Raw genomic sequence first — 27,016 nt, forward strand, 5'->3', positions numbered from 1 at the left:
CGCCCACATCTACGGGAACCACTGAGATCTCATTGGTTTGAAGGTGTTCACGGTTGGTTTAGTCAGCGATGTTGCGGTCGCCGTTTCTTCGACTTTTTCGAGGTGTCAAAACGCCTGTGAAAGCAGGTGGGGCTCCTATTGAGGATCCCTGCTACTCAACGATCTCGCTGTCTCGTTTAGCGGCTTCTACGAACGCAAAGCCGGCTCCAGAGAAAGTCGAAGTGTTTGTCGACGACAAACGAGTCCTTTGCGACCCGGGAACGACTATCATTCAGGTGAAATCGCAGCTTTTGATGCCTATCGCCTCGAATCCGTTCACGCGAAGGCGTGCGCCATGGCCGGCGTGGAAATACCGCGTTTCTGCTATCACGAACGACTCTCGATAGCGGGAAACTGCCGCATGTGCCTCGTCGAAGTCGAAAAATCACCAAAAGTCAGTCGAGAGCGCTTGTACGTAAAAATCCCTATATTCTCCTTTTTAGCCGATCGCTTCCTGTGCGATGCCCGTTATGAAAGGCCAAAGAATCAAAACCGATTCGCCTATGACAAAGAAAGCAAGGTACAAGACAAAATCGAAATCATAGTATTTTTTCATCGATTTTATTTCAGGGAAGGTGTCATGGAATTTCTTCTCGTGAATCATCCGCTTGATTGCCCTATATGCGATCAAGGGGGCGAATGCGATCTTCAGGTAATATGACAATTAAAGAATAAATTATTCGATAATTATATATTTGAGAAAACAGGATCAGTCTATGACTTTTGGCAGTGATAAGTCGCGTTTTGTTGACAATCGATTCAGTGGAAAAAGGCGAGTACAAAAAAATTGAATACTAAATCCAATATATTACCAATTAACATTAGAGCGGTTGAAGATAAGAACGTTGGACCTCTGATAAAGACGATTATGACGCGATGTATTCACTGCACGCGTTGTGTCAGGTGAGAGCATCTTCCCTCTTTCTTTTAATTAAAGGAATTCAAAGTCCTTTAGGTTTGGAAATGAAGTAGCTGGAGTGGAGGAGCTCGGAACAACGGGTCGCGGTGGAGACATGCAGGTAAGAGATCGGAGAGACTCCTGCTGAGATATTCTGATCTTATTTTATAAAGATTGGTACTTACGTCGAAAAAATGTTCAAGTCTGAATTATCTGGCAACGTGATTGGTCAGCAATAATCGCAGAGATTTCTTATATATGATATTTATTTTAGATTTGTGTCCGGTTGGCGCTCTGACGTCGAAGCCCTACGCGTTCACGGCACGACCATGGGAACTAAGGCAAGACCATAACGTCCCCTAGACTATTTTCTCTTTGATGTTTCTATAGGAGAGTGGACTCTATTGACGTCATGGACGCCGTGGGAAGCAATATTTCGGTGAACACGCGCTCTGGAGAAGTGATGCGCATCTTGCCTCGTTTGAACGAGGAAATCAATGAGGAATGGATATCAGATAAGACTCGGTAGAGACGATGATCCCCCGCTCGTAGTATCTTGATTTATAAGTCGTTTAGTTTTGCTTATGACGGGCTCAAGAGGCAACGATTGACGGTGCCAATGATTCGGGGTTCCAACGGGAAATTGGGCGCGTGCACTTGGGAAGAAGCTTTCGAGAGAATAGCTGATACGGTAGAGATGCAATAGAGGCACTCGCGGATGTCATAGGCATACTCTGTCTTATAGTTTGAAAATATTAGAGGTGAGGATATGGCTGCTGTGGCGGGAGATTTTGCCGATGTTGAGGTAAAGGGGGACACGTGTATTATAGGGACGAATACTCGAACAGGGGTTTTCTGGTTTAGTCACTTGTTGCCCTGAAGGAGCTCTTTAACATAGCCGGTAGCGAGTCTTTGTATACAGAGGAGATGTTTAATACCAGTGGGCCAAGGTAAAGATATTTTCACTAGAAGTTCTCCTTGTATAATTTTTCCGTTAGAACGGATCTCAGGTCTGGCTACTTGATGAATTCCAGCATAGCAGGCATAGAGGTAGGTAGATAATCAGAGACGAGTTTTTATTAGGTTATTTACTCTAAGGACGCTGACGTACTTCTCCTTATTGGAACGAATCCTCGCTTTGAAGCCTCTCTCATCAACGCTCGCATCCGAAAGAGGTCAGAGATCTACAATGTGCAGGGGGGCCCCTTTCGAACTCCCTGTTATTTTTAGTTGGATACATAATGAATTGCGAGTTGCCTCAATCGGCGCTGAGCTAGATCTCACTTACGAATACGAGGTGAAGGGGTGTAGGTAGTTTATTATTATTATAAGCATAGATTTTTAATTTAAAATAGCACTTGGGAAAGTCGACGGATACATTAGCTGATCTCGTATCGGGAAAGCATCCGTTCAGCAAAGTAAAAGAGCATCCCAAGTTGAAGTCGCGAGAGTGTATATATACGTAATATAGGTCTTGGCTCAAGCCAAACGTCCCATTATTCTAATCGGCAGTTCGACGCTTCAAAACGGCGACAGTGCGGCTGTTTATAGTGCCGCCGTGCAGCTTGCAAATCAGGCCAAAGTCGAGAAAGAGTGGCGCGTATTGAACGTCTTACACCGAGTAGAAACGAAGCCACTAGATAGGATATATAACTATCTAGATGCTTCTAGGTGGCCAGTCAAGTGGGAGCCTTGGACGTTGGCTACAAACCTGGCGTTGGGGATTTATCTAAAGCGAAACTCGTTTATCTTCTTGGCGCCGTAGGATTGAGAGTTTACTGATCAATCTCCTAAGGGTAGCGTTCTTTTCTTTAGGATGGTGGGATTGTGACGCGAGATTCCCTCCCTGACGATTGCCTTGTAATCTATCAGGGTCACCACGGCGACAAGGGGGCTCCGATCGCCGACGTCATTCTCCCGGGCGCCGCGTACACGGAGAAAACCGCGACGTATGTGAACACAGAAGGAAGAGCGCAGCAAACGAGGTAAGAGATCCCACACCCTTCATAGATCAAATAGAGACTCCTCCTTATTGTAGACGTGCTGTTAATCCTCCGGGGCAGGCGAGAGAGGACTGGAAAATCATACGTGCTCTATCTGAGGTTTAGTTTATATAGCGGTGTTGGTTCCCCTTCCATGCACGGGTCTTATTATTGCAGTTGTGCAGCTATACGCTTCCCTATGATGAGTTGGTTGAGTTGCGAGCACGCATGGCTCAAATCTCGCCGACTCTCGTTCGCTATGGCGACGCTGAGCCAGCCAATTTTTTCTCTTTGGCTCACACGCTGATTAAGGTAGTTAGAGGGATTTGTACGAGGTAAAAAATCGAATTCTTATACGTAGGGCTCTTCCCTTCGAACTTCCAATCATTCCCTTGATCCTCCTCTGAAACACCTCAAGGATTTTTACATGACCGACGCTATTAGCCGTGCGTCGCAAACGATGGCAAAGTGCGTGGCTTCCGTGACGAAAAACTAAAAGTTTCCTTGTGACATATTATTACTCGTTCTCTCTGTGTATTGTATTGAGAAATACCACGTGGTTGTTGGCCGAGACACGCGCAGTCGCGCACGTGCCGCTGCTTCGAATCGCCTGATCATGGCGAGACCTCGAGCGATTCGTCCTCTCGTTACCGATCTCGCGAAATGGCGACTGGAGAACGTCGCCGGGCGGCAAACGTGGACGTACGGTGCAAGCGATCGCGAGCAGACTCTCTTCGAACGTCACGCTCTCGGATTGGACACAGTACGAGCTCGAAACGAGACGAAAAAACAACTAATCGCGACTTGAAACAGACGGCAGAGGCTCCAGACTTTCCCGTTGCGTCTTCACTCGAAGAATCCCTGCACAACGCCTTGGAGTTTTACACTCGGCTTCAAGTCGAGGACGGTCACTGGGCTGGAGATTACGGTGGTCCACTTTTTCTCATGTCTGGTTCGTCAAAAAAATTTTTGCGACTCAATTTTATTTTTTTATTTTTTCAATTTTAGGACTTCTCATTGTTTGTCATGTGACGAAGACGACTCTTCCGCGAGAATGGCGACTCGAGATGATTCGCTATTTGAAAAACGTTCAGTCGAAAGAAGATGGAGGCTGGGGCCTGTAAGGAAAAAATTTAAAAAATGACAAATATTTATAAAATTTTTCTCTTAGTCATATTGAAGGAAAATCGACTGTATTTGGAACGGCACTAAACTACGTAGCATTGCGTCTCCTAGGCACGGATAAAGATAACCCGGAAGCTATCAAAGCAAGAGCCTTTCTTCATAGACATGGTAACTAACCCCCATACTATATGTGACTATGTTAATTTAGTCTTGTGGTTGTTTAGGTGGAGCTGCAGCTATACCGTCTTGGGGAAAGTTCTGGCTATCTGTTTTGGGCGCATATGAATGGGATGGCTGCAACACCCTTCTACCAGAACTATGGTATAAATAAATTAAGTCACTCAATGTAGATTATTAATTTATTTATTTTAGGCTGCTTCCCACGTGGTTTCCTGCTCATCCGTCGACCCTGTGGTGTCACTGCAGACAGGCACTAAGTTATACCCATTGTTTTATATTATTTTATTTATTTTTTAGGTTTATCTTCCTATGGCTTATTGCTATGGAGTCAGATTGACGGGAGAAGTAGACAACTTAGTCAAGCAGCTGAGAGAGGAGCTCTATGTTGAGCCGTATGACTCCATAGACTGGCCCTCGCAGAGAAATAACGTTGCCCCTGTTGACGTTTACACGCCACACAGCTGGCTACTCAATATGACATTGAGTAGGGGGACGACATATCTGGCATACTTGTTGTAGAGTTTTGGATTTTTTAGCGTTTCTTAATGTGTATGAAAGGTGTCATAGTAGCAAGTGGAGGCAGAAGGCTGTGGCTGAGTGTCTCGCTCACATTCAAGCAGACGATCAATTTACTAAAGGAATTAGTATAGGACCTGTGAGATTTTCCCCTCAGAGATAATCAATAATGTGACGTAGGATTTTCTTAGATATCGATGGTTGTTAACATGCTCGCTCAGTGGCACGCTTTTGGTCCGGAAACGCCCGCCTTTCGAGAGAAACAGGATCGCATATCTGACTATTTATGGTGGGTAAATAAAGTCAATACGATTTAGCTAATGTATGCGTAGGATGGGCATCGATGGAATGAAGATGCAAGTAAGGAAATATCTGATACATGTATAGGAACTTGATCTCAACTTCGTAGGGCACCAATGGATCCCAATTGTGGGATACAGCCTTTGCTGTCCAGGCTATGCTTGCTGTATATAAAATATTTATTTACGTATTATCTGCTTATCGTCATCTATGCAGGCTGGTGCCGATGATATGCCTGAGTTTCGTAAATGCCTTCAAAAGGCGCACAGCTTTCTTGAGCTCACTCAAATACCAGAAAATCCGCCTGATTATAAAACGTACTACAGGCAAATGAATAAGGTAGAATATAACCGTTATAGTAACCAGTAAGAATACTTTCTTTTCTTCTAAGGGAGCCTTTCCTTTCAGCACGAAAGATTGCGGTTGGATTGTAGCAGACTGCACAGCAGAAGGACTCAAAGCGGCTCTAATGCTACAGGACAAGTGCGAGTAAGTGAGCGTGGTGGGGGCCCCCCTTGATTAGATGATGTACGAGACGTTATTAGTTTTTTGGAGAGTCGCATATCAGAGGAAAGATTGCAGCAAGCAGTCGATGTCGTACGTTAGATGATCGTTCGTTTTATTTACCAAGTTTTGATTCTCCAGCTATTGAGTATGAGGAACAGTGACGGTGGCTTTGCTACGTACGAGACGAAGAGAGGGGGAAGGCTTCTCGAGCTGCTCAATCCTTCAGAAGTATTCGGTAAAGAATTATTGAATAATACATTTTAATGCCTTTTTTCTTAGGAGTCATAGCCCCGCCTCTTAATTTTATGTTGGCAGAAGGCAAAAGGGCAAGGGATTAAAAGGTAGAAGGCAAAAGGGCGATGGATTAAAAGGTAGAAGGCAAAAGGGCGAGGGATGAAAAGGTAGAAGGCACAGGGCAAGAGATTAAAAAGGTAGAAGGCACAGGGCGAGATTTTGCCTTCTGCCTTTACCTTTTGCCTTTTGCCTTTACCTTTTGCCTTCTCCCTTTACCTTTTGCCTTCTTCCTATGCCTTTTGCCTTCTGCCTTTACCTTTTGCCTTCTCCATTTACCTTTTGCCTTCTTCCTATGCCTTTTGCCTTCTGCCTTTACCTTTTGCCTTCTCCCTTTGCCTTTTGCCTTCTCCCTTTGCCTTTTGCCTTCTCCCTTTTGCCTTTTGCCTTTTCCCTTTGCCTTTTGCCTTCTCCCTTTTGCCTTTTGCCTTCTCCCTTTGCCTTTTGTCTTCTCATAGATAGAGGCCGGTTGAAAAATGCAAGCGCAGACATTCTAATAGAGAAAAAGGAAACAGGGTAGTTTAATTTTGACTACGCTTCTTTTTATTGTTTAAGGCGACATCATGATTGATTATACGTATGTCGAATTGACGTCTGCTGTCATCCAAGCGCTGCGGTATTTTCACTGGCGCTATCCGAAATATCGAGGAAATGAAATCAGGTATATAGAAGAGAAAGCACGTGGTAATAGTCCGAACATTTCTATTGTACAGAACAACAATTGCAGAAGGAATAACGTTAATTCGAAGCTTACAGAGAGATGACGGCTCATGGGAAGGGTTTGTACACTGTGTTTATGTATGTACGAAAATCAATTAAGACTAAATGATTTTCAGTTCTTGGGGTGTTTGCTTTACGTATGCAACTTGGTTTGGACTCGAGGCTCTCGCCATAGACGGGAAAAAGTACCATAGAAAGTAGGCAATACTTTAAGAAAGAATGTCATATAGTATTGATTATTTTAGACTGGCTGATGACGCTGTTAAAAAGGCGTGTGCCTTTCTCTGCTCTATCCAGCGAGATGACGGTGGTTGGGGTGAAGCGTTTGAAGTTGAGAAGACATATAGGCACTATCGTAAATTAGATGGATTTCTTTAGTCGTGTGAAAAGAGGACTTACGTTGAAGCAAAGGAATCCCATGTCGTCAATACGGCGTGGGCCTTGCTTGGGCTCATGGCCGTTGGGTATGAAATTTAATAGGGGAAGGATTAAATACATTTTTTTGATAGGTATTCTGATGTAAGCGTATTGGAAAGGGGAGTCAAGTTCATGATGAATCGTCAATTGGCTAATGGGGATTGGGCTCAAGTAAGAATTAGGCATCTCTTTTTTTCCACTTGGTTATTATGCGGATTCTAGCAACAGATTGTTGGCGTTTTTAACAAGACGTGTGCCATACAGTACACCAACTATCGAAACGTATTTCCTATATGGGCAATGGGACAATTTCGGAAGCTTCATCCTGACAGCAAGCTTTTCCAAAATTGAAATTGACACCACTTCGTTTTCTCAAATAAAATTGTAAAGTGACCATTTGTGTATTGTGAAAAATCACCTTAAAAGCTATAGGTAAAATCTATGACTATTATGTAATTAAAATATTTTTAATTTTCATAGGCTTCCTGTTCGGGCTCCTCCACTCGAAAATACGACCACACAAAGGCTCGCGTCACTCGATGTTCCTCCTCCAAATTCCCCATCTCTATTTGCAACTGACTCATCGCCACGAGACGATTCATCTTCCGCGCTCTCTCCTCATCCAACTGTCGACGAATCCGCGCTCTCATCTCTTCCTCAGCGCGCCGTCGCTCCTCCTCGAGCCGTCGCTGCGCTTCCAACTGCTCTCGTCTCAGCTCCAATCGACGTCGCTCCTCCTCTTCCTCGCGCGCGCGTCGCTCCTCTTCCTCGCGTGCTTTTCGTAGAGCGTCGAGCTCGCGTTGTCGCTCCTCTTCTTCGAGTCGCAGCCGCTCCGCTTCGTCCTCTAATTCCTTTTCATAATCGTACGTGTCGGATTCGTGGTGAGGGCACTCGTGGAGGGATTCGCTTTCTCGAATGATTGTGTCTTCTTCTGTTGGTTTGGGGGGTGAGGTGTCTTTTATTTCTTCTGCTTCTTTTTTCGCCTCTCTTTCCCGTTTTTGTCGCTCCCTTTTTGCCTTTTTCGCCATTCGTCGTTTCTCTCTTTCCGCCTCTTTTTCTTTTCTAAGTCGCTCTCGTTCTTCAGCACTGTTTGGTCTCGAATCTTCGAGCTCTTCTATAGCTGGAGATGGTGGAGCTGGCTCTTCGTCTACGGTAATGATTTCCTCTTCTTCTTCTGTTTCTTTCTCTTGAATCTTTTCTCTTTTTGGCCGTTCTCTCACCGGCTGTCTCTTTTTCTTCTTCTCGATTTTCTTTCGTTCTTGCTTCTCTTTAGGCTTTGCTTTTTTCTTCGGCACATCTACGGTCTCTTCCTTGTAAGAAATAGCTGGAAGACTGGCAGCAGATGACGAAGTTGATTCAGCTGCTACAATTACGAATTCCATCTCTTCTTCTTTCTCTGACTCAACAGGTTCTACAGTAGTTTCAAAGTCAATTTTAGGAACGTCTTTTTCAATAGGAGGAGGAGGAGGAGTGTTTTCCTTTTCGACGACAGGCTGAACAGGAACCGGTTCAGTTTGAGTAAGAATAACTGGTTCAGGATCACTCTCCTTAGTCTCAAACGACAATGTTGGGGGAGGTGAAGGAGGAGGCGGAGAAACACAGGGTTCTGGTAATGACACTTTAGTAGTCTCCTCCTCTACAACGTGGGGTTCTACTACAGGCTCTTGGACTTCCATTGGTGCTGGTGGCTCCTCCGGATTGTCTACCTTTTCCTCAGCGGGTGTATGAACTTCTGGTGGCGGCTCGTGATCGACTACGAGAGTGCTCACTGAACTCGCAGCGATTTCCTCATTGATTCCTTCGTCATCTGGTGCTAGCGTTGGCGTGGGACTCTTCTCAGCCTCTTGGTCAGTCGTTTCGTCGGGAACGATGTTCGGAAGAGCGTCGATTTCGCTGTGAAAATCTGACTGAAGTCCGCTGTCGGGAGTACTCGGTCTAAGGGGTAGGCTAGAAGAAAAATATTAGACAACATTCATGAAAACGTATGTTTTATTAGTCGTTACTGTTTGCTCTGTGGCCGAGTCTCCACTTCGTTTATCACAATTGGAGGTATGTGTGCATAGGATGATACTCTTGAAGTCGGTCGAGATTCTTTCTCATTTGAACGAATTCCGCTAAGAAAACCCTATGTTTTGAGCTGAGGAAAATAAAAGGTATAGAGTTCTTACTATTTTGACTGTAGTTCTGAGAGGTAGATGGCTGGATTACCGCCTGGTCGAGCGTGATACATTCGCCCTGTTTGATACTGATTGTCCAATCCGCGTACGTGTTGCAACTGCATGGGCGGCAACTTGAAACGCTCAGAAACATGCTAAAAGTAAAAAAATCAGCGCTTTAGAATCCAGGTAAGACTTAGTATATACCCTAGTCATAGGCCTGTTATTTTGGTCGTGTTGGGGTAGTGGGACCGGTTCAGAGAAGGTTCGATATCTCCCCCTTCCCGCATTGAGAGCCATTTCAAGCTCCCATTCGAACGATTCGGTGGACTCCGAGGCCTTGTTTTGCAGCGGAAATAGGGGCTCAGATCTTCGGTTGAGAGAGGGAGGTCGACGCCTTTTGTATTGCAGGTCAAACGCTCGAGAATTGAGTTGTCTATCTTCCTGTGGCTGTCGATTCAGAAAAGGAAGTACTGGCACTCGAGAAATGTCAAGTTTTTTCTAATAGAACCGGTTAGATAAGTTGTTATTTGCACCCTTTGCACTAGACCTTATTCCGAGGTCTTGTTGGGTCTCTTGGTAAGGGCGGGAGAACGAGCCTCTCTTCGTGTTTCTTGGAATGCATGAAATCAAAGCGAAATCAAGGAATTTTAGCTGCGTCACCAATGGCACTAAGAAACAGGGGTACTCTAACGAAAACTCCTACACATTCCAAAATCATCCCCTTTATTGAATCAATTCGATTAAGGTTCTTAGCGTGCTGTATACTGCGATACTTTCTTCTCTTCTAAATGGCGTTCAAGTCGAAATTCAAAAACCTCTTTAGGTCGAGCCGCGGCGGAGTAAGCTCGTGTGCAAATCTAGCAAGAAAGAATGTAATCGGGGCCTCTTTAGGGCACCGCCGCCGAAGAAGCTCAAACCAGCGCCGAAACGATGACAATTCCCGAAATAAAGGCACGCACTTGCATATTACACCAAAAACGTTCAGTACGAATGCTCGTTTAGGAAGATAGACGCGAGAATCCGATGGTTATCGAAGAGGTCTCGTGACACATCTCCTCTCTCCTTCTTTCCTTTCAAAACCTTTCTATCCTTCCCCAGATACTAGAATCAATTGATCGAGAATACTATAACGATCCTTCCTTCGACGCGACAGACTATACGCTACAAGTAATAGATAAATATTTTTTCCGTCGAATTAGATTCATTTTTTTCGCTTAGACTATACCACACGAAGTATCTGTAGCTAGTATTGATGAAATGAGGATAAAGCTGCGTTTGCAGCATCAAGCTGTATGACGTCACTTGATTATATATTTTTTGATAATTTTTTCGTAAGGTTTCCAAGAAATTGGCTGATTTGGTTTTAGCCAATCACGAGGCATTCGTCGAAGAGCTCAGACGCGTGACGGAAATTGAAAACGTTTTGCAATCAGCCAAGGGAATATGCATAACAGGCAGAAGGTATAAATAAATAAAATCATATTAGAAAGAGAAAAATTCACTATGGGATTTCTAGACATTTAGCTAGTGCGAAACAGGGTGTAGCTGTTGGAGGAATCAGTATTCTAGCCAAGCATAGGAAGAGACAGAAAGTGCTGGCAGTATTGGAGTCACTAAAAACAATCAAAACACTCGTAGGAGATTCTAGGAGGCCAAGAGGAGGGAGGAGAAGAAAACGCTTATATGGAGTTCTTTCCTATATAGCAAAAGACTGATGTGAAGTTGAGGGAAATTCTTGAGGAGGAGAACTATCCCGCGGCCGTGCAACTATGCTTGGAGTGTCAGCAAGCCGCGAGCACATTCAAGGAATATACGTGTGTTAGGTAAGGGGATCATGGAAGATCACGTGAAAAATATTTTATTCTCGTTTTAGTGAGCTTAGTTCGACGCTTCAGGACACTCAGGATCAAATAGAGGTACCATATGGAAGGGGTTTGAGATTTTGGGGTTTGATTGCATGTCTTTGTCTAGGAGAGACTGGATAAAGCGCTGGAGAAAACTTGCTTTGGTTTTGATATGCATCACTATGAGAACGTCCAGACAGCGTATCGGCTATTAGGGAAGACTCAGGTGGAGAAGGGAATGGAATTTGAGGGATATAGGATAAGATTGCTTTGTCTAGATGGCCATGGATCAACTTCATATGCATTTTACCCAAGCTATTTATTCAGTTTCTCGTAGAGTTGTCCTACAATACGCCGAGGTAAATTGTGATCATACTAAAGCGTTGTATCATTGTGGGCATATAGAAAAGCGCTGGGCAAGTGACAGACGGACTCCAACGAACGCCTTATATAGACCTATGCAAGGCGAGAAACACTGCACTACGTTTGAACCACGTCTTAATCATTTTTCTTTAGAAACTTCATTCTGCTCACTTTCTGCCCGGTTTGACTGACCTGTGCAAGGTATGTAAGGGAATCAACGCTTCTCTTATCGACGCTCTCTCTCCCCCTTAGGCTCTCTGGGAAATTATGCGGAGCTATTATCATGTTCTGCGTTGGCATGAGCGGTTTGATGAAGCCTCTGCTTCGACGGAGAAACTCGATGAGGCGGATGACGATTGGACGGAGGCGGACACGCCACTCTCGTTGCCAAAGGAGACGTCATTCAACCGGCTCTACATCAAGAAGAAACTCGAGCACGGAGTAAGAAGAGTTTGGCAGGTAAATTGATATATAAAAGACAGGGTTCTGCCCACAGGGGTCGCATGGCCCATACTCCCCTTTCGCTGATCCATACTACTGTAAAAAGTTAAGTGTTCGAACGCTTGGACTTCCAGACGCGTTTGTCATCCATACTAGTAAAAAATTTTAGTATACACTACCGCCGCGTTCATTCAGCAAAGGACCGGGTTGTTAGAGACGAGCATAAAGTCAAAATCGCATAGAGAAAACACTTGATGCTTTTCTAGAACTCTGTTGTAATTTTCTCGGCGGTAGAAGAATTTTTAGATAGGTAACCACGCTCCCAAAAAATGTTTCGTTATGGTGCGAGTGGCGTTCCATGCGCCTGAACTGCAAGCGCCGCTCGCGCGCAACGAGTTAGAGACACTTGCACCCCATAAGTAGGCGTTCCCCTTAGCACTATTTATGCGCGAGAAGCGTTCCATGCGCCTAAACTGCAAGCGCCGCTCGCGCGCAACGAGTTAGAGACACTTGCACCCCATAAGTAGGCGTTCCCGTTAGCACTATTTATGCGCGAGTGGCGTTCCATGCGCCTGAACCGCAAGCACCGCCTGCGCGCAACGAATTGAAGAAACCCCCAAAAGTAGAAACTAACGGGCAAAACAGTTTTGAAGCAAAATGATACGCAAACTTAGAGTTTTGAAGCAAACTAACGGGCAAAACAGTTTTGAAGCAAAATGACACGCAAACTTAGAGTTTTGAAGCAAACTAACGGGCAAACAGTTTTGAAGCAAAATGACACGCAAATTTAGAGTTTTGAAGCAAACTAACGGGCAAACAGTTTTGAAGCAAAATGACACGCAAATTTAGAGTTTTGAAGCAAACTAACGGGCAAAACAGTTTTGAAGGAAAATGACACGCAAACTTAGAGTTTTGAAGCAAACTAACGGGCAAACAGTTTTGAAGCAAAATGACACGCAAATTTAGAGTTTTGAAGCAAACTAACGGGCAAACAGTTTTGAAGCAAAATGACACGCAAATTTAGAGTTTTGAAGCAAACTAACGGGCAAACAGTTTTGAAGCAAAATGACACGCAAATTTAGAGTTTTGAAGCAAACTAACGGGCAAACAGTTTTGAAGCAAAATGACACGCAAATTTAGAGTTTTGAAGCAAACTAACGGGCAAACAGTTTTGAAGCAAAATGACACGCAAATTTAGAGTTTTGAAGCAAACTAACGGGCAAACAGTTTTGAAGCAAAATGACACGCAAATTTAGAGTTTTGAAGCAAACTAACGGGCAAACAGTTTTGAAGCAAAATGACACGCAAATTTAGAGTTTTGAAGCAAACTAACGGGCAAAACAGTTTTGAAGGAAAATGACACGCAAACTTAGAGTTTTGAAGCAAACTAACGGGCAAACAGTTTTGAAGCAAAATGACACGCAAATTTAGAGTTTTGAAGCAAACTAACGGGCAAACAGTTTTGAAGCAAAATGACACGCAAATTTAGAGTTTTGAAGCAAACTAACGGGCAAAACAGTTTTGAAGGAAAATGACACGCAAACTTAGAGTTTTGAAGCAAACTAACGGGCAAACAGTTTTGAAGCAAAATGACACGCAAATTTAGAGTTTTGAAGCAAACTAACGGGCAAACAGTTTTGAAGCAAAATGACACGCAAATTTAGAGTTTTGAAGCAAACTAACGGGCAAACAGTTTTGAAGCAAAATGACACGCAAATTTAGAGTTTTGAAGCAAACTAACGGGCAAACAGTTTTGAAGGAAAATGACACGCAAACTTAGAGTTTTGAAGCAAACTAACGGGCAAACAGTTTTGAAGCAAAATGACACGCAAATTTAGAGTTTTGAAGCAAACTAACGGGCAAAACAGTTTTGAAGGAAAATGACACGCAAACTTAGAGTTTTGAAGCAAACTAACGGGCAAACAGTTTTGAAGCAAAATGACACGCAAATTTAGAGTTTGAAGCAAACTATCGGGCAAAACAGTTTTGAAGCAAAATGACACGCAAATTTAGAGTTTTGAAGCAAACTATCGGGCAAAACAGTTTTGAAGCAAAATGACACGCAAATTTATAGAGTTTTGAAGCAAAATGAGGGGCAAAACAGTTTTGAAGCAAAATGACACGCAAATTTAGAGTTTTGAAGCAAACTAACGGGCAAACAGTTTTGAAGCAAAATGACACGCAAATTTAGAGTTTTGAAGCAAACTATCGGGCAAAACAGTTTTGAAGCAAAATGACACGCAAATTTATAGAGTTTTGAAGCAAAATGAGGGGCAAAACAGTTTTGAAGCAAAATGACACGCAAACTTAGAGTTTTGAAGCAAACTAACGGGCAAACAGTTTTGAAGCAAAATGACACGCAAATTTAGAGTTTTGAAGCAAACTATCGGGCAAAACAGTTTTGAAGCAAAATGACACGCAAATTTATAGAGTTTTGAAGCAAAATGAGGGGCAAAACAGTTTTGAAGCAAAATGACACGCAAACTTAGAGTTTTGAAGCAAACTAACGGGCAAACAGTTTTGAAGCAAAATGACACGCAAATTTAGAGTTTTGAAGCAAACTATCGGGCAAAACAGTTTTGAAGCAAAATGACACGCAAATTTAGAGTTTTGAAGCAAACTAACGGGCAAAACAGTTTTGAAGCAAAATGACACGCAAATTTAGAGTTTTGAAGCAAACTATCGGGCAAAACAGTTTTGAAGCAAAATGACACGCAAATTTATAGAGTTTTGAAGCAAAATGAGGGGCAAAACAGTTTTGAAGCAAAATGACACGCAAACTTAGAGTTTTGAAGCAAACTAACGGGCAAACAGTTTTGAAGCAAAATGACACGCAAATTTAGAGTTTTGAAGCAAACTATCGGGCAAAACAGTTTTGAAGCAAAATGACACGCAAATTTAGAGTTTTGAAGCAAACTAACGGGCAAAACAGTTTTGAAGCAAAATGACACGCAAATTTAGAGTTTTGAAGCAAACTATCGGGCAAAACAGTTTTGAAGCAAAATGACACGCAAATTTATAGAGTTTTGAAGCAAAATGAGGGGCAAAACAGTTTTGAAGCAAAATGACACGCAAACTTAGAGTTTTGAAGCAAACTAACGGGCAAACAGTTTTGAAGCAAAATGACACGCAAATTTAGAGTTTTGAAGCAAACTATCGGGCAAAACAGTTTTGAAGCAAAATGACACGCAAATTTAGAGTTTTGAAGCAAACTAACGGGCAAACAGTTTTGAAGCAAAATGACACGCAAATTTAGAGTTTTGAAGCAAACTATCGGGCAAAACAGTTTTGAAGCAAAATGACACGCAAATTTAGAGTTTTGAAGCAAACTAACGGGCAAAACAGTTTTGAAGCAAAATGACACGCAAACTTAGAGTTTTGAAGCAAACTAACGGTCAAACAGTTTTGAAGCAAAATAACAAGCAAATTTAGAGTTTTGAAGCAAACTAACGGGCAAAACAGTTTTATGCGTGAGTAGCGTTCCATGCGCCTGAACTGCAAGCGCCGCTCGCGCGCAACGAGTTACAGACACTTGCACCCCATAAGTAGGCGTTCCCGTTAGCACTATTTATGCACGAGTGGCGTTCCATGCGCCTGAACCGCAAGCGCCGCTCGCGCGCAACAAATTGAAGACACCTCCCAAAAGTAGGCGTTCCCGCCAGCCTATATTTATGCGCGAGTGGCGTTCCTTGGAACCGCAAGCGCCGCTCGCGCGCAACGAATTGAAGACACCTATATTACTTTGCCCAGACCCCCCTTCCCATACAGACAAAATCCTCGGCAGAACCCTGAAAGAGGGGATAAGTGGGATATAAATGCTTGGTCTTTAGGATGTTCAGCAGAGAGTGAAGCCGTATCTTCTAGGCACGGATTTGTCTCAGTTTCACATTGATAATTTTCTGCAAGTCTTGCATAAATTAGACAGGTGTAGTATTGAGTCTATTTCTAAGTTGAATCACACCTAATATTCTCTTCCGAAATAGGCTTATGTCCATAGGGGAAGAACTCTCCGGAAGCGAGTCGAAAGACTTGCACGATTGCATACGAATGCAGAGTAGCAATTATTTCAAAAATTACCACAGGTATGAGTAGACTTTATTGATCTTATTTTTATTTGTTATTGATTTTTATAGAGCTCGGCTTGGGGAACTGCGAATGTTTCTTGAAAACGAGGGTTGGGAAGCGTGTCCCGTTCGAGCGTCATTTTCAATATTTCAATTACACGTAGGAATAAAAATAGATTCACACATACCTCCTTAGAGATTTTCTTCACTAAAGGAATTCCGATTTTTGAGACCTGCTTTTGATAATCGACCAAATCTCGCTGAAACGAGTTTTGGTTCTACAATGACGTCGGCAACGGGGGTGGACGGGGGCAGTGACGCCGGTTGGTTCGGCCGTTTTTCACTTCACGGCAATCCATTTGACGAGACGAGCGTCGAAGACGAAGAGGAAATAATGACGGAAGTAAAACGAAACTATAGATATATAATGTCCTGATTATTTATTTATTTCCGTAGGAAATGGAAAAAGATGCGGATGACGACGATGACGTAGCGGAAGAACTAAAACAAGACTTTGTAGACGAGGAGACAGGCGAAGCGCCACGAAGGTCATATACAGATTCCCAAGAAAGATATATGTACAATAGCGATTTTCTGCACACAGACCTTCCTCTTACAAAGTCAAAGCACCGGTGAGGCAGGCTAATGAAGTCAGCGGACCCATACTGACGAATTCAACGTTGATGATCGTTCGATTCTTTGGTAGGATTTTCGTTATGAAACTCCTCAGACTCTGTCACATATTTTTTATAGGAAAATACATGCAGATGATGAATTTATTGAAGCCAATTGCTTTTGACGTCATGCAGAGCATGTCTCAATTATTTGACTTTTATCTCTATACGGTAAAAATCGACGAGAGAGAAAGAGAAGCTCTCCTATGACTTCTTCCTTTGTAGATCTACGCATTTTTTGCAAGTGACAGGGTAAGGGGACACTATCCTACTTCTCAAGTGTGTGTCAAATTCTTGTAGAATGACGGTAATCATTTTGGTCTTTCTCCCAAAATGACGGCTACACTCGAACGAATTTCCTCGAATCTTATATCTCCTTATCACGAGGGCTCTCCAACGAGTCCCGTGTCGCCTGATAATATCAAGGTAAGGAGATAGAAAACGCGTGCTCTTTCAAATATAAGTGCTTGTATTCAAAGGTTTATGAGCCTCGCGTATCTCCTATGGTTCAATTGCAGAGTCCCCTCAATCTATTTGGTCTCACTGAACGACAAGTGGGCGTAGAATCACTGTAGGTTTCCGCTTTTATTAGGATAATAGATAGACGAGGTTTTCTGCGCGTACAGGGTTTATTTGGCTTCTCAATTCGATCTGCTTCGTCCTCATTTGGAATCATTGACACCCCAGTCGAAGCGAGCTTTTCTGACGCAATTCTACTCCCAGGTAAGTAGTGTCTAGTCGTAAATAAAAATAGAGGAATATTTAGTTATTTTTCTAGACTGTGAGCATCGCTATTGAGATACGAAAGCCTGTGTATCGTGGTATTGCGGATAGAGTTCTCGTTTTAGACAAGGTAGGGAAGTTGAGTCTCAAAGAAGCTTTTTCCTTGATAGCGTCTTTTAGGTTCTGCCTAAAATGCATCAAGTCAAGTGGGACATCAAGGAAATCATGTCTCAGCACAGTCCCTACGTTGATTTATTGCTAGAGGTAGAGTGTCCAAATTCTAGATGACTTCTGTATTGATATTATCTCATAGGAATTTTCTTCCTTCAAAGAGAGGCTGCGAATTGCAGAGCAGTTCGTCTTTAGAGCATTTATTCCCATCGTTTCTCATAGTCGCGTTTCCTAGGAGATTGCCCCTTCCCCCTGAAGGACGTGAGATGATGTGGACACACTGTATACGCCTGGCAAACAGAGCCTTTGTGGAAGGGTAAGAGACGAGGGTTTTTGTAGAGTCGACGTGAGTGACGTGCTCATACAGCTTTGCTGGTGTAAAGAAATGCAGTAATGAAGGACGAGCTCTAATGCAGCTCGATTTCCAGCAATTTCTCGTTAAACTAGAACAGCTTACGAACATTAGGTAAGAAGGAGAGAGGGCCAGGCTTTATTTATTTATTTTTCCAGGCCTATTCCTGATAAACAGTACGTCGAGACCTACATCAAGGCGTACTACTTGACTGAAGCAGATCTCGAACAATGGCTGAGAACTCATAAGGTTTTCTTTGTCTAATTCGTGGCTAGAAGAATCCCAACGTGAATTTTTATCTTCTCAAGGAATATTCTAATAAGCATCTTACGAGCTTGGTGAACAGTGGAATGGGCGGGCATCTCGGTCGAAAGAGCAAACAACGCTTGCTAAGTCTTATTGAGGAAATCGACAAATCGAGGCGATAATTGGGAGGGAATTTTTAATTAAACATGTTTTGCTCCTATCTTGTTCATAAAATATTTTTTGGGTGGAATGTCACGTGCTAACGAGCTAGGTAACCGTTGTTACTAATTAACTTCGACGTCATCTAAGCAAGGAACCTTTTCCTCATCATGGCTCAGGCTTTTAGAGCTGTTTCTGTGCTCCTCATCGTTTTTCTAACAAGCAGAAAGAGCGGAGGTAACGGCTAAGTGATCGTATGGCATCGCCTTGGTTTCGAGGTGCTAGATTTACTATGTAGGTGTCGATGTTCGACCGACAGGTGCTAATTATTCCATGAAGACTCTCATTTCGGCTATAGTCGATATTGCGAAGCACAAATGGGGAGATATTGCGATCGATCTCGGCTGGGAGTTCCACGACCTCACGACTCTAACTGAGGACTATCCTACGTGGTCTTCCTCTATGAAACTGCGTAAAATACTGGCTGACTTTGAAGCCAGGGAAGGTGACAGCGAAAAGTCTCGTCAACATCTAATTGACGCTTGTTACAACGTTAAAGTCGGCGGTGCCTTGCAAACAAAATTGGCTCGGGAAGGCGACCTTTGATAGACTTTTAGTAACGTTTTTATGTGTCTGAGTGAGGGGCAGTGCAATGCATACGGGATTGGAGCGTGCTTCGCAGCTCACGTGTTACTATCTTTTTATCCAAATTTCTGTCTCTGCGAGTCGTCGTTTGTCCATGGCAGATCCGAATTGGCGTAAGCGGTTGATTCCTAAGCTATCGGAAGCCATCGAACTCGCTTCCAACCTCTTGGGCCCCGATTCGACGTTTGTGGAAAAGTTGGCCCAGGCGGAATGCCTCTCAGCGGGTCACGCCAACGAAATCAGCAGAATATGTAGCAGAGAAGGACAAACTCAGGCGGCTAGACGTCTCTTCGAAATTCTTAGAAAACGTCCCACTCCATACTTCGAAATTTTCTGCGATGTATTGGGTAAGGTAGACCAAGGCGAAGATCTCCGACGTCTCCTTATGCCAGGTTAAAATGAATTGCAGCGCGTTTGCTGATCTTTTTTTAGCATTTCTTCAGGAAGCTCGATCGTAAGAACCAGGGACGAGAAAGATACTCGCGATCGAGACGCTATACTACGTGAGCTGATTGCGTAATGAAGCACGTCGGCTTACCCCGCTTCTCCTCCCCAGCTATTCGTCCCCACTCCTCCCCATCACCCGGCCCTCTGTTGCAGCTGACCGTTCACTTAGTTTTGTCACGCTAATGGTTTTTTCTCTGCAGGCCCTCGTAGGCGTGGCAAAAGAAAACGAGATTACGGTGTGTACATTGATATGGAGCGATATCATTTTTTATGCTCTTTCTTAGGACACGATGATGAAGATCCTGAGCATAGCAGTGCAACAAGACACGTCGGCAAACCTGGTAGTAGAGAAAGCATTTCTAAAAGTGGGTGTTGTCAGGACGCCCTTTTAGCTACAACGTCAGGAGATCGTCAGCAAAAGATTGATGATTATCTGAATGAGGCAGTTAGCAGGGACGAAATAAGAGAGGCAGCAAAACGAATTCAATCCTATTGGCGGCGAGTTGGAGAAATTTTAGGACCGAAACCGCTTTTTGAAAGTTATGATCTCGATGGTTACGAGGAAAAGAAAGATGGGCGCGATCAAGCTCACGCTATGCTCGACGCTTGGGCGCAGAAGAAGGACAAGAAAGCCACTCGACGGTATCTTATTGAAGCAATGGACAAGGAAGGCCACGCTGTTGATGCTGCTGAAGTTTTTCCAGGTAACTTTCTTGTAATTGATGCAGGGGATTACATTCTATTAGCGATTCTTTAGAATACTCAGAATTAATTGCGTAAAAGCCTGAACCAGTGAGTTGATTGTGTCATTGCCGAGTGGCGTATGCGCGCTTTTGTATGTTCTCAGTGTTTTCTCTTTTTTTACGTGCGTGATATGCGAGTGCATATGCACGCTTTTGTACGTTCTCAGTGTTTTCCCTTTTTTACGTGCGTAATATGCTAGGTGGGCTTTCTCCCTCGCTGAATAGAATGACGCGGACAAACGAGTCAAAGAAAGAAATAGGTAGTATACTTAGCAGCGATGCAGCCAGAACGTATAGGTCGAGATCCCTGCATTTTCAGTACATGTGTACGAAAAGAACTTAGAAACAGGAGTCACTGAGAAAAAAGGTACGAATAGACGAAACAGAGATAAACTAAAAACTGTAAGACGTCATCCTTTTGTCAGCAAGAACCTTAGCCTTCGTCCCTCATAGCTCAGGCTTTCAGAGCTGTTGCTATGCTCTTCGTCGTTTTTCTAACAAGCAGAGGTAACGACTGTGTAAGTATAATCAGATGATTCCGCCTTGGAGTAGGCGCACTGTCTACTTGTAGGTGTCGATGTTCGACCCATAGGTGCTAATTATTCCATGTCGATATTGGGCAGCACAAATGGCAATCAACCTTGGCTGGTCGTTCAACAAAGTCACGACTTCCTACGTGGCCTGCCTCTGTAAAAATACTGACTGAAGTCGGCGAAAAGTCTCTTCAGCGCACGGATAGTATCCGTGGTCAGCGAATAATTGACGACGTTAAAAATCGGAGGAGCCTTGGAAACAAATCTTCGATTAGTGCAATACATACGGGTCTAGCTCACGTGTTGCTTTCTTTTTTTATCCAAATTTCTGTCTGTGCGAGTCATCGTGTGACCATGGCAGATCCGAATTGGCGCAAGCGGTTGACTCCAGTTCTATCAGATGCCGTAACACTCGTCTCTACTCTCCTGGGCCCCGATTCGACGTTTCTGGAAACGTTGGCCCAAACGGACTGCCTCACCGAGGGCCAAAGCGACGAAATCAGCAGAATATGTGGCAGAGAAGGACAAACTCAGGCGGCTAGATACCTCTTCGGAATTCTTAGAAGACGCCCCAAGCCATACTTCGACATTTTCTGCGATCTATTGGGTAAGGTAGACCAAGGCGAACATCTCCGAAGGCTCCTTGTGCCAGGTTAAAATTGCAGCATAAGCGTCTTCTTTACGGTATATCTGCGGGTGTTTTTAGAACGCACTTCAGCCGCAAAGTCAGAAGAGCATCGTCCGCGAGAGAATGAAGATATCATGATGGTCTCCGGCTGGATTCGCCCCCAATCCTCCCAATTGTCCGACCCTCTGTTGCAGTCGCCCGTTCATCAACGCCGAAATATTGAGAGCAAAAACGAGTCTCAATCACCAGAGGGTAACCTTGATAGTGCATTGGGGGTAAAAGTCTTAGCTTGTGTGTTATGAAGGCGTTGCTGATAAGAAACCACCCGGGTCTGTGGACGGTATGATCATGTGAGATTTTCGCAAAGTTCTTCTCTTAGAGTTGTTCTGCAGGGTCTTCGTTTTTACGCAGTCGTGCCTTCAAATTGTTTTGCCTGCTTGTTTTTATTGCCGGTGTTTTTGCTGTTGGAAGCACTTATATATCTGTTCGCCTTCCTCCTGGTGGAGAAAGTGATTGATTTTTTAATTGAAATTATTTTTGTCTATGCTCTTGCTCTGTTGTTTTAGATGCTGCATCAAAATTGACAGGGGCTACAGTCTCCATGAATGATTTGATTCAAGCCATAGTTGAACATGGAGGAAAATGGCGGGAAATAGCGCTAGAACTTGGCTGGAGTTTCCAAGAAACACAAAATCTACATGCGGATTATCCAAGTTTCACTAGCAAGAACAGGCTCCAAAAGATACTTTCTGACTATCAGCTGAGCAAAGGAGACAGCGAATCATCTCGTCAGCAGCTCATCGACGTATGCTATAAGGTTAATATTGGAGGGGCTCTTAGAGATGCCCTGAACTTGAGGGAGTGATGTTTTAGAACGCTTATATACATTTTCTTTTTTGTCTTTGTATGTGAGCAGCTTTCTTTAAGAATAAGGCACTCTTCGCTGAATGGAATGGACGAGGAGAGCCTTGCAATGCTTTCACGAAATCAATTATCTGGGATCTGGTCTCTACAGCACTGGCATGGATCAATGAAATTTCTGCCATCTTTCCTGTATAATAGATAGGTCCTTTCACATCTTGTCCCCATGCCAATAGAAAAAGTATTTAACCTAGAGACTTACGTAGCTTTTGGTCAGCTCTCATGAGAACAATCCAATGCGCCCACCGAGGATTTTTCATATGTGTTGCTCTCACTGAAAAAAAGAACGAAGGATCCATGTCAGTTTTCTCCGCGGCGATTCAAGCGGCAGACGCGGTTGCGCCGTCCTAATCCTGTCACCTCTCTGTCGTTTCGAAACGATCTCGACAAGCGAACCGAAAGCATATCTCGTTCAACGAAGAAAACGCGAGCGTTATCCGGGTTTGCAGACACGCGGAGATTTTTTACGAGGCCACATTTGCCGTTGCTTCGATAAACGACGCTGAAGAACCACAATTTATTTTATACAATATGAAAAAAAAACACTGCATGCATTTGTTCGAAAACGTACAGTAGAAAATCCTATGTCATTTCGTCTTCCATTTCTTGAGCTCCTCTCCACCTACAAAAAAGAAAGATTAGACTCTGTCAAATAATCGCTTTACGTACCTTTTGGTTTGCGTCCATATTCGCGTTACCCAGGCTACACCAACGCGGAGGTTTGGACGCTTCGTAGCCCAGGGCAGCCACCGCAAAGCGATGGCCACCCGTTCCAAAAATTTAGGGCGAGTCACGACGTCCTCGGCCACCCCAGTCAGTACCCGCCTGGATGAGAGACGGCCCCTGTACCGTAGTCCCCCGGCGCGGTGGTACCAAACGCTTCGGTATGTCTTCCGCTGAGAAGAACCGGCGCTTGTTGAGGTGGAGAGCGGTTGACTACTGTTTGTAGGAGTCAACAGGAAAGGCAGTGCAATGCCCAAACCGAATTCTCCTGGACCAGATCATCGTTGGTCTAATCGTGCCTCTCGGGTGAGAAAAGTGCCGGCAACCAGGCCATTTAGAACACCCCCTCTAAACCGAGAAGTCGACAAAATACCGTGCGGAGGCAATCTCCCTCGGTTATCTCTTCGAGCCTTTGACGTTCGAAGTCTTCGGACGTTGGAGTCCGGTCGCCGTCGACTTCTTCAACAAGATCGTCCGTCGCCCGTCCATCGAATTTCTCGATGACCGTCCCGCTGCTGCTCGATACTGGCGCCGACGCTTCGCTGTTTGTCTGCAGCGCTTGAATGCGCAAATCCTTCTTCGCAAGGTAACGCTTCTCGTCCCGGGGTCTACGGTGGGTGATCGCTTGGGTCCTCATGACACTGACATTCGATTTTTCTCTAATTAATCTATTGACTCTATGCATGCATCCCCCTTCCCCTGTCTGTTCCCGTCCCCTTCAATATCTCTTTTCTGCTTTCTGTCTGTTCTTTCTTTTGTGTTTAACAGAATACAGCCGTATCCGCTCAGCCTAGCGCGGATCGTGCTTATTGGCAACAATAAGACCTCTGCGATCTTTATATCCAGTGCGTAAACCGAGGCCGAAGCCCCCCATCGCCCTGCCTACAGGCTCCGGCACGGTTTTACCCGTGGGCCACGCTGATCAAACGATTCAGGACTTGCCTTTTGTTGAAGCTCCCGAGCCAATCCGTCAAGGACGAGACGCAGAGATCCACGCCGCATCCACCCTCGGCCGCAACTGAAGGAAATCGGTGCGGCGTGACGCATTTGAGCGTCCCGCCGTGTCAGCAAACGCCATCATTGGCTCGTTGGAGATCACGTGGTTTAATCTTCGCGCGCCCATTGGTTCGTTTTGATGACGTAGTCTAACCGCAAGAACACGCACCAAGAGCAAAGATGGCGGAAGAAACTTCTTCGAACGATAACGCCTAATTTCTGCGGCGAACTTTAGGCCAAGCAAACGTCGCGTAGCAGTTTCGCTACTGTGAATTTTCGTAGCCACGTTATGAAGACGAAGATCGTAGAGAAAGCCTTTTTTCGAACTTGAGAGCCAGAACGGGCAAAGGAACTGCTCGCTCGGCGAGCCGACGGAATCGTCATGGAATTCAAGCGCTTTAGAGTAAATCGTTCGCTCTAAATCGACTTCGTTGAGCCGAAATTCTCGCAGATCGAAGTATGATCGAACACGAGAGAAAATGCCGAGTCCATGAAGGCACGACGTAAAGACGTTTCGGTAAGCTGAGAAGATTATGGCTAAAGACTGTGAAGGGGGGCCCCCAATGGGAGAAAAAGTACCAATGTGTGCTAAGCTAATTTTTTTTGTTTGTTGTTTTAGATGCTGAAAACGGAAAGGTGCTACAGTTTCTATGAATGATTTGATTTGGATAAGGATGTGAAAAATGGCAGGACATTGCATTGGATTTACGGATTTATTCCATTTGAAAAAGCAAGGAGAGGCTCCGGAAGACGCTATTTGAGAAAGGAGACAACGAATCATCTCGTGAGCAGTCCTGGGGCGGGTACGTGGGAGCCGTCTCATCCAGAGCCCTATAATTGTAATCTTATTATAGGGCTCTTTTGTCTCATCGACAAATGCACGTGATTGCGGTCTTTTGGGAAAGAATATGGCCACTCGAAATGCCTCTCGACCTCGAAAAGTCCTTAGAGAAAGCGTCGACTTGCTTGTTTTAACCGTGACGGAGACTGAGTGGATTGCAGCAAAAAAGGTGATCGAAAACGAGACAGGCAAAATGGAACCAGTGGACTGTCACTTTAAAAGCACCGAGAAGAAGAGGATCTTCGCCGTTGACTACGTCGAATGGGGCGGCTTTTTCAGTGAAGAACGCGGTCCCGCGAAGATCGTCTTAGCAAGCGTCTCGGGGATGGGGAGCGAAGAGACGTCTGGAGCAGTGGCAAGTATCTCGAAGACGACGCTCAATCCGTCTGTAATCGCTATGGTGGGAATGTGCGCTGGGGACGAGCACAAAGTCCGTCTCGGAGACGTTCTCGTGCCGTTTAAAATAGCAAAGGCTTCTGGAAAAGAAACCAAGGGAAAATTCAATGCAGAGGCTGAATATTCCGAAATAAGTAGGGAACTGAAGAACCCAATTAGTAGCGAGGTGACCAGAAAGAGTTTCGATTGGCAGCAATTCATCCCCAAGAACATGATGTCGACGCCGTCGCCTATTTGCCTCCATGATTTCATCCTGTCAAAAGTAGGACACAGTCCTGGATTTGCCTTGATTTGATTGACATTTGTTTTGGTATAGATACCGTCGTCTGAGGCTCGCACAGCAACAACGCTTGCTGCAATCCGCGAAACAATGAAGGAAGAAAAACCTGAATGGGTCAAATGTGAATTGATCAAAGATTCCACCCTGGAAGAGGTGGTAAAGATTCTGTTGACGGAAGAAAAGTTTGCTACCAGTTCAGACGGCGAAGGGCTTCTCAAACGTACCATCGAAGGAGACAAGTACGTTAAAGACAAATCAAACGGAAGACAGACTAAGTTTCCAGAAGATCCTGATCCTGTTGGTCGAAAAGAGCCAGTCGCTAGTGGCCAAACAGTCAGTTTGGTTATTAATTTTCCGAGGCTCAGAGAAGAATTGGCGCAGAGAAAGCTTGTTGGGTATGAAATGGAGGGCTATTCGTTTCTGTGGAACGCAAGCGAGCACCTACCTAATGCTCTACGTCTCTTTGTCAAAGGCGTCTCTGATCTTGGCACGCCTCAGTCTAAAGTGGATTACTATCAGGAGTACTGTGCAGCTTCTGCAATGGCCTTTGTTTGGCACTTGCTTAAAGATCGAGATGCCTTCTTTCGATCTCCAAGTACGTACGCAGTGAAGCACGCGAGCGGAAAATATAGTCTCTATTTATGTTGCAGCTGAAAGCAAAAAGAGCAAGAATGAAACGGATTTTGATTTTCCAATTCCATTTCAGCAGTCAATGCCACGAGAAGACGACGTTTCGGGTAAGTTTGACCGAGGAGAAGCTCGCTGTGGGGCATCAAGTGCACAGACGTTTTGGGATACTGTAATTGTAACGACATAGAAAGCTAATGCTTTTTGCCTGCAGGTCCTCGTGGGCGTGGCAAAGGAGAAGGAGATAGCGGTGCATCAAGACGTCGTGAGGAGGATGACTATCTCGATAAGGCAGTCACTTACAAGGAAAGAGTACACGCAGCGAAACGGATTCAACATTGTTGGAAACCAATTGCAAGAATTTTGGATCCGAAGCCGTTTGAAGATTACCAAATTGCTTCGTTTGAGCAGAACTTCAAGGGAGATATTCTCGAACAAGCTCAGAAGATGCTGGACTATTGGGCAAATGACTGTCACCTAGGAGCCACTCGAAGGTGTCTTATTAGAGCAATGGAAAAGAACGGCCTTACCAAGGCTGTTGCTCAAGTTTTTCCAGGTAACTTTATTGTAAGTGATGCGGGGGATAAGACTCTATTAGCGATTCTTCAGAATACGAAAAACTTATGCAATGAGGCTGAAATCAGGGGCGCTCTTAGATACAAACGTCAGGGAGTGATTTTTTTACAACGCTTTTTAGTTTTACCCTTTTTTACGTGATATGCTAGGTTGGCTTTCTTCAAAAATGTGTACCCCTCGCTGAATAAAATGTCGTAGACGGACGAGTCAAGGACAGAATGGGCACTATACTTAGCTGCAGTGAGAACGTAGGGTGTATAAAACATTCACCAATTATACGAAAAGGACTAGTACGTGAAACGAGAGTCACTGAAAAAAAGGTACAATACACCAAAAAACTAAAAAGAGAAAAGTCAAAAATTCGTTAGGTGAGACTATCCTTTTCAATCTCGTCAAACATCGTCTCAACAGCTCCTCCAATTCCAGCATTTTTACACGCACGGAACAAGGAGTCTATTGTGGCCTCACCCTCTTTCTCCGCTTTCCACT

General features: G+C 44.3%; 7 protein-coding genes across 9 annotated transcripts; 6 read left to right on the forward strand and 1 right to left on the reverse strand.

Annotated features, from left to right (window-relative positions):
* The first annotated feature begins 11 nt into the window (after positions 1-11).
* On the forward strand, positions 12-3,490 carry LOC136194701 (NADH-ubiquinone oxidoreductase 75 kDa subunit, mitochondrial-like). Of its 2 annotated transcripts, none has more exons than XM_065983905.1 (24): positions 12-126; positions 181-275; positions 326-433; positions 483-559; positions 610-691; positions 747-811; positions 865-942; positions 995-1,058; positions 1,111-1,165; positions 1,212-1,278; positions 1,328-1,462; positions 1,514-1,628; positions 1,683-1,742; positions 1,802-1,887; positions 1,936-1,987; positions 2,036-2,112; positions 2,168-2,234; positions 2,293-2,355; positions 2,409-2,558; positions 2,609-2,698; positions 2,753-2,922; positions 2,976-3,039; positions 3,097-3,231; positions 3,281-3,490. In XM_065983905.1, exons 1-24 carry the CDS (start codon positions 69-71, stop codon positions 3,413-3,415), a joined length of 2,148 nt encoding a protein of 715 aa, XP_065839977.1. In that variant the 5' UTR covers positions 12-68; the 3' UTR covers positions 3,416-3,490. The 2 variants fall into 2 exon arrangements, with proteins under 2 accessions (XP_065839977.1, XP_065839978.1); XM_065983906.1 differs by having other exon boundaries at positions 42-102.
* Positions 3,491-3,508: 18 nt separating this feature from the next.
* LOC136194700 (lanosterol synthase-like) lies at positions 3,509-7,369 on the forward strand. Its single transcript, XM_065983904.1, has 22 exons — positions 3,509-3,682; positions 3,733-3,871; positions 3,928-4,039; positions 4,091-4,212; positions 4,269-4,365; positions 4,417-4,474; positions 4,522-4,708; positions 4,761-4,879; positions 4,932-5,029; positions 5,073-5,100; positions 5,150-5,206; positions 5,257-5,379; positions 5,432-5,529; positions 5,586-5,637; positions 5,686-5,782; positions 6,394-6,499; positions 6,552-6,617; positions 6,675-6,755; positions 6,804-6,888; positions 6,937-7,022; positions 7,068-7,146; positions 7,198-7,369. The coding sequence occupies exons 1-22, from the start codon at positions 3,536-3,538 to the stop codon at positions 7,324-7,326; spliced, it is 2,166 nt and encodes a 721-aa protein (XP_065839976.1). The 5' UTR covers positions 3,509-3,535; the 3' UTR covers positions 7,327-7,369.
* LOC136194702 (inner centromere protein-like) lies at positions 7,339-9,819 on the reverse strand. The gene is made up of 5 exons (XM_065983907.1): positions 9,682-9,819; positions 9,339-9,632; positions 9,144-9,286; positions 8,979-9,089; positions 7,339-8,922 (listed from the first exon to the last, which is right to left on the reverse strand). The coding sequence occupies exons 1-5, from the start codon at positions 9,754-9,756 to the stop codon at positions 7,443-7,445; spliced, it is 2,103 nt and encodes a 700-aa protein (XP_065839979.1). The 5' UTR covers positions 9,757-9,819; the 3' UTR covers positions 7,339-7,442.
* Positions 9,820-9,874: 55 nt separating this feature from the next.
* On the forward strand, positions 9,875-18,262 carry LOC136194697 (syndetin-like). 2 transcript variants are annotated; one of them, XM_065983901.1, is made up of 32 exons: positions 9,875-9,973; positions 10,026-10,085; positions 10,137-10,172; positions 10,233-10,301; positions 10,353-10,424; positions 10,471-10,595; positions 10,651-10,768; positions 10,839-10,957; positions 11,008-11,050; positions 11,106-11,204; positions 11,257-11,337; positions 11,384-11,443; positions 11,495-11,542; positions 11,594-11,800; positions 15,613-15,707; positions 15,766-15,864; positions 15,916-16,006; positions 16,061-16,249; positions 16,303-16,394; positions 16,451-16,548; positions 16,600-16,691; positions 16,746-16,772; positions 16,821-16,946; positions 17,000-17,091; positions 17,147-17,243; positions 17,299-17,373; positions 17,424-17,507; positions 17,557-17,597; positions 17,650-17,730; positions 17,782-17,880; positions 17,925-18,015; positions 18,075-18,262. In XM_065983901.1, the coding sequence occupies exons 1-32, from the start codon at positions 9,923-9,925 to the stop codon at positions 18,192-18,194; spliced, it is 2,877 nt and encodes a 958-aa protein (XP_065839973.1). In that variant the 5' UTR covers positions 9,875-9,922; the 3' UTR covers positions 18,195-18,262. The 2 variants fall into 2 exon arrangements, with proteins under 2 accessions (XP_065839973.1, XP_065839971.1); XM_065983899.1 differs by having other exon boundaries at positions 16,451-16,691.
* Positions 18,263-18,282: 20 nt separating this feature from the next.
* Positions 18,283-20,223, forward strand: LOC136194707 (uncharacterized). The gene is made up of 7 exons (XM_065983912.1): positions 18,283-18,408; positions 18,470-19,208; positions 19,260-19,319; positions 19,464-19,499; positions 19,548-19,604; positions 19,656-19,967; positions 20,021-20,223. The coding sequence occupies exons 2-7, from the start codon at positions 18,824-18,826 to the stop codon at positions 20,041-20,043; spliced, it is 873 nt and encodes a 290-aa protein (XP_065839984.1). The 5' UTR covers positions 18,283-18,408; positions 18,470-18,823; the 3' UTR covers positions 20,044-20,223.
* A 644-nt stretch (positions 20,224-20,867) lies between these two features.
* On the forward strand, positions 20,868-22,274 carry LOC136194492 (uncharacterized). The gene is made up of 6 exons (XM_065983631.1): positions 20,868-21,191; positions 21,246-21,419; positions 21,472-21,507; positions 21,560-21,676; positions 21,734-21,984; positions 22,084-22,274. Exons 1-6 carry the CDS (start codon positions 20,894-20,896, stop codon positions 22,231-22,233), a joined length of 1,026 nt encoding a protein of 341 aa, XP_065839703.1. The 5' UTR covers positions 20,868-20,893; the 3' UTR covers positions 22,234-22,274.
* Positions 22,275-24,191: 1,917 nt separating this feature from the next.
* On the forward strand, positions 24,192-26,730 carry LOC136194528 (uncharacterized). The gene is made up of 8 exons (XM_065983687.1): positions 24,192-24,210; positions 24,259-24,324; positions 24,427-24,610; positions 24,662-25,306; positions 25,361-25,919; positions 25,975-26,061; positions 26,166-26,507; positions 26,561-26,730. The coding sequence occupies exons 4-8, from the start codon at positions 24,716-24,718 to the stop codon at positions 26,581-26,583; spliced, it is 1,602 nt and encodes a 533-aa protein (XP_065839759.1). The 5' UTR covers positions 24,192-24,210; positions 24,259-24,324; positions 24,427-24,610; positions 24,662-24,715; the 3' UTR covers positions 26,584-26,730.
* Positions 26,731-27,016: the final 286 nt, after the last annotated feature.

The sequence above is a fragment of the Oscarella lobularis genome, chromosome 13, assembly GCF_947507565.1.
Source record: "Oscarella lobularis chromosome 13, ooOscLobu1.1, whole genome shotgun sequence".
Lineage (NCBI taxonomy): Eukaryota > Metazoa > Porifera > Homoscleromorpha > Homosclerophorida > Oscarellidae > Oscarella > Oscarella lobularis.

Coding starts and splice junctions, on each gene's coding strand:
- LOC136194528 (XM_065983687.1), top strand. CDS start 24,716: ATGGCCACTCGAAATGCCTCTCGACCTCGAAAAGTCCTTAGAGAAAGC. Junction 25,920..25,974: donor TGCCTTCTTTCGATCTCCAA/GTACGTACGCAG, acceptor TTTATGTTGCAG/CTGAAAGCAAAAAGAGCAAG. Junction 26,508..26,560: donor TGTTGCTCAAGTTTTTCCAG/GTAACTTTATTG, acceptor GCGATTCTTCAG/AATACGAAAAACTTATGCAA.
- LOC136194492 (XM_065983631.1), top strand. CDS start 20,894: ATGGCAGATCCGAATTGGCGCAAGCGGTTGACTCCAGTTCTATCAGAT. Junction 21,192..21,245: donor CCGAAGGCTCCTTGTGCCAG/GTTAAAATTGCA, acceptor GGGTGTTTTTAG/AACGCACTTCAGCCGCAAAG. Junction 21,420..21,471: donor CGAGTCTCAATCACCAGAGG/GTAACCTTGATA, acceptor TGTGTTATGAAG/GCGTTGCTGATAAGAAACCA.
- LOC136194700 (XM_065983904.1), top strand. CDS start 3,536: ATGGCGAGACCTCGAGCGATTCGTCCTCTCGTTACCGATCTCGCGAAA. Junction 5,380..5,431: donor ACTACAGGCAAATGAATAAG/GTAGAATATAAC, acceptor TTTTCTTCTAAG/GGAGCCTTTCCTTTCAGCAC. Junction 6,500..6,551: donor TATCGAGGAAATGAAATCAG/GTATATAGAAGA, acceptor TCTATTGTACAG/AACAACAATTGCAGAAGGAA.
- LOC136194702 (XM_065983907.1), bottom strand. CDS start 9,756: ATGCATTCCAAGAAACACGAAGAGAGGCTCGTTCTCCCGCCCTTACCA. Junction 9,287..9,338: donor ATAACAGGCCTATGACTAGG/GTATATACTAAG, acceptor TTTTACTTTTAG/CATGTTTCTGAGCGTTTCAA. Junction 9,090..9,143: donor TCAGAACTACAGTCAAAATA/GTAAGAACTCTA, acceptor GGGTTTTCTTAG/CGGAATTCGTTCAAATGAGA.
- LOC136194701 (XM_065983905.1), top strand. CDS start 69: ATGTTGCGGTCGCCGTTTCTTCGACTTTTTCGAGGTGTCAAAACGCCT. Junction 2,356..2,408: donor GAAAGCATCCGTTCAGCAAA/GTAAAAGAGCAT, acceptor TACGTAATATAG/GTCTTGGCTCAAGCCAAACG. Junction 3,232..3,280: donor TGGCTCACACGCTGATTAAG/GTAGTTAGAGGG, acceptor TCTTATACGTAG/GGCTCTTCCCTTCGAACTTC.
- LOC136194707 (XM_065983912.1), top strand. CDS start 18,824: ATGCATACGGGATTGGAGCGTGCTTCGCAGCTCACGTGTTACTATCTT. Junction 19,500..19,547: donor CAAAAGAAAACGAGATTACG/GTGTGTACATTG, acceptor GCTCTTTCTTAG/GACACGATGATGAAGATCCT. Junction 19,605..19,655: donor AAGACACGTCGGCAAACCTG/GTAGTAGAGAAA, acceptor ACGCCCTTTTAG/CTACAACGTCAGGAGATCGT.
- LOC136194697 (XM_065983899.1), top strand. CDS start 9,923: ATGGCGTTCAAGTCGAAATTCAAAAACCTCTTTAGGTCGAGCCGCGGC. Junction 11,051..11,105: donor ACACTCAGGATCAAATAGAG/GTACCATATGGA, acceptor GTCTTTGTCTAG/GAGAGACTGGATAAAGCGCT. Junction 17,244..17,298: donor TGACGCAATTCTACTCCCAG/GTAAGTAGTGTC, acceptor TTATTTTTCTAG/ACTGTGAGCATCGCTATTGA.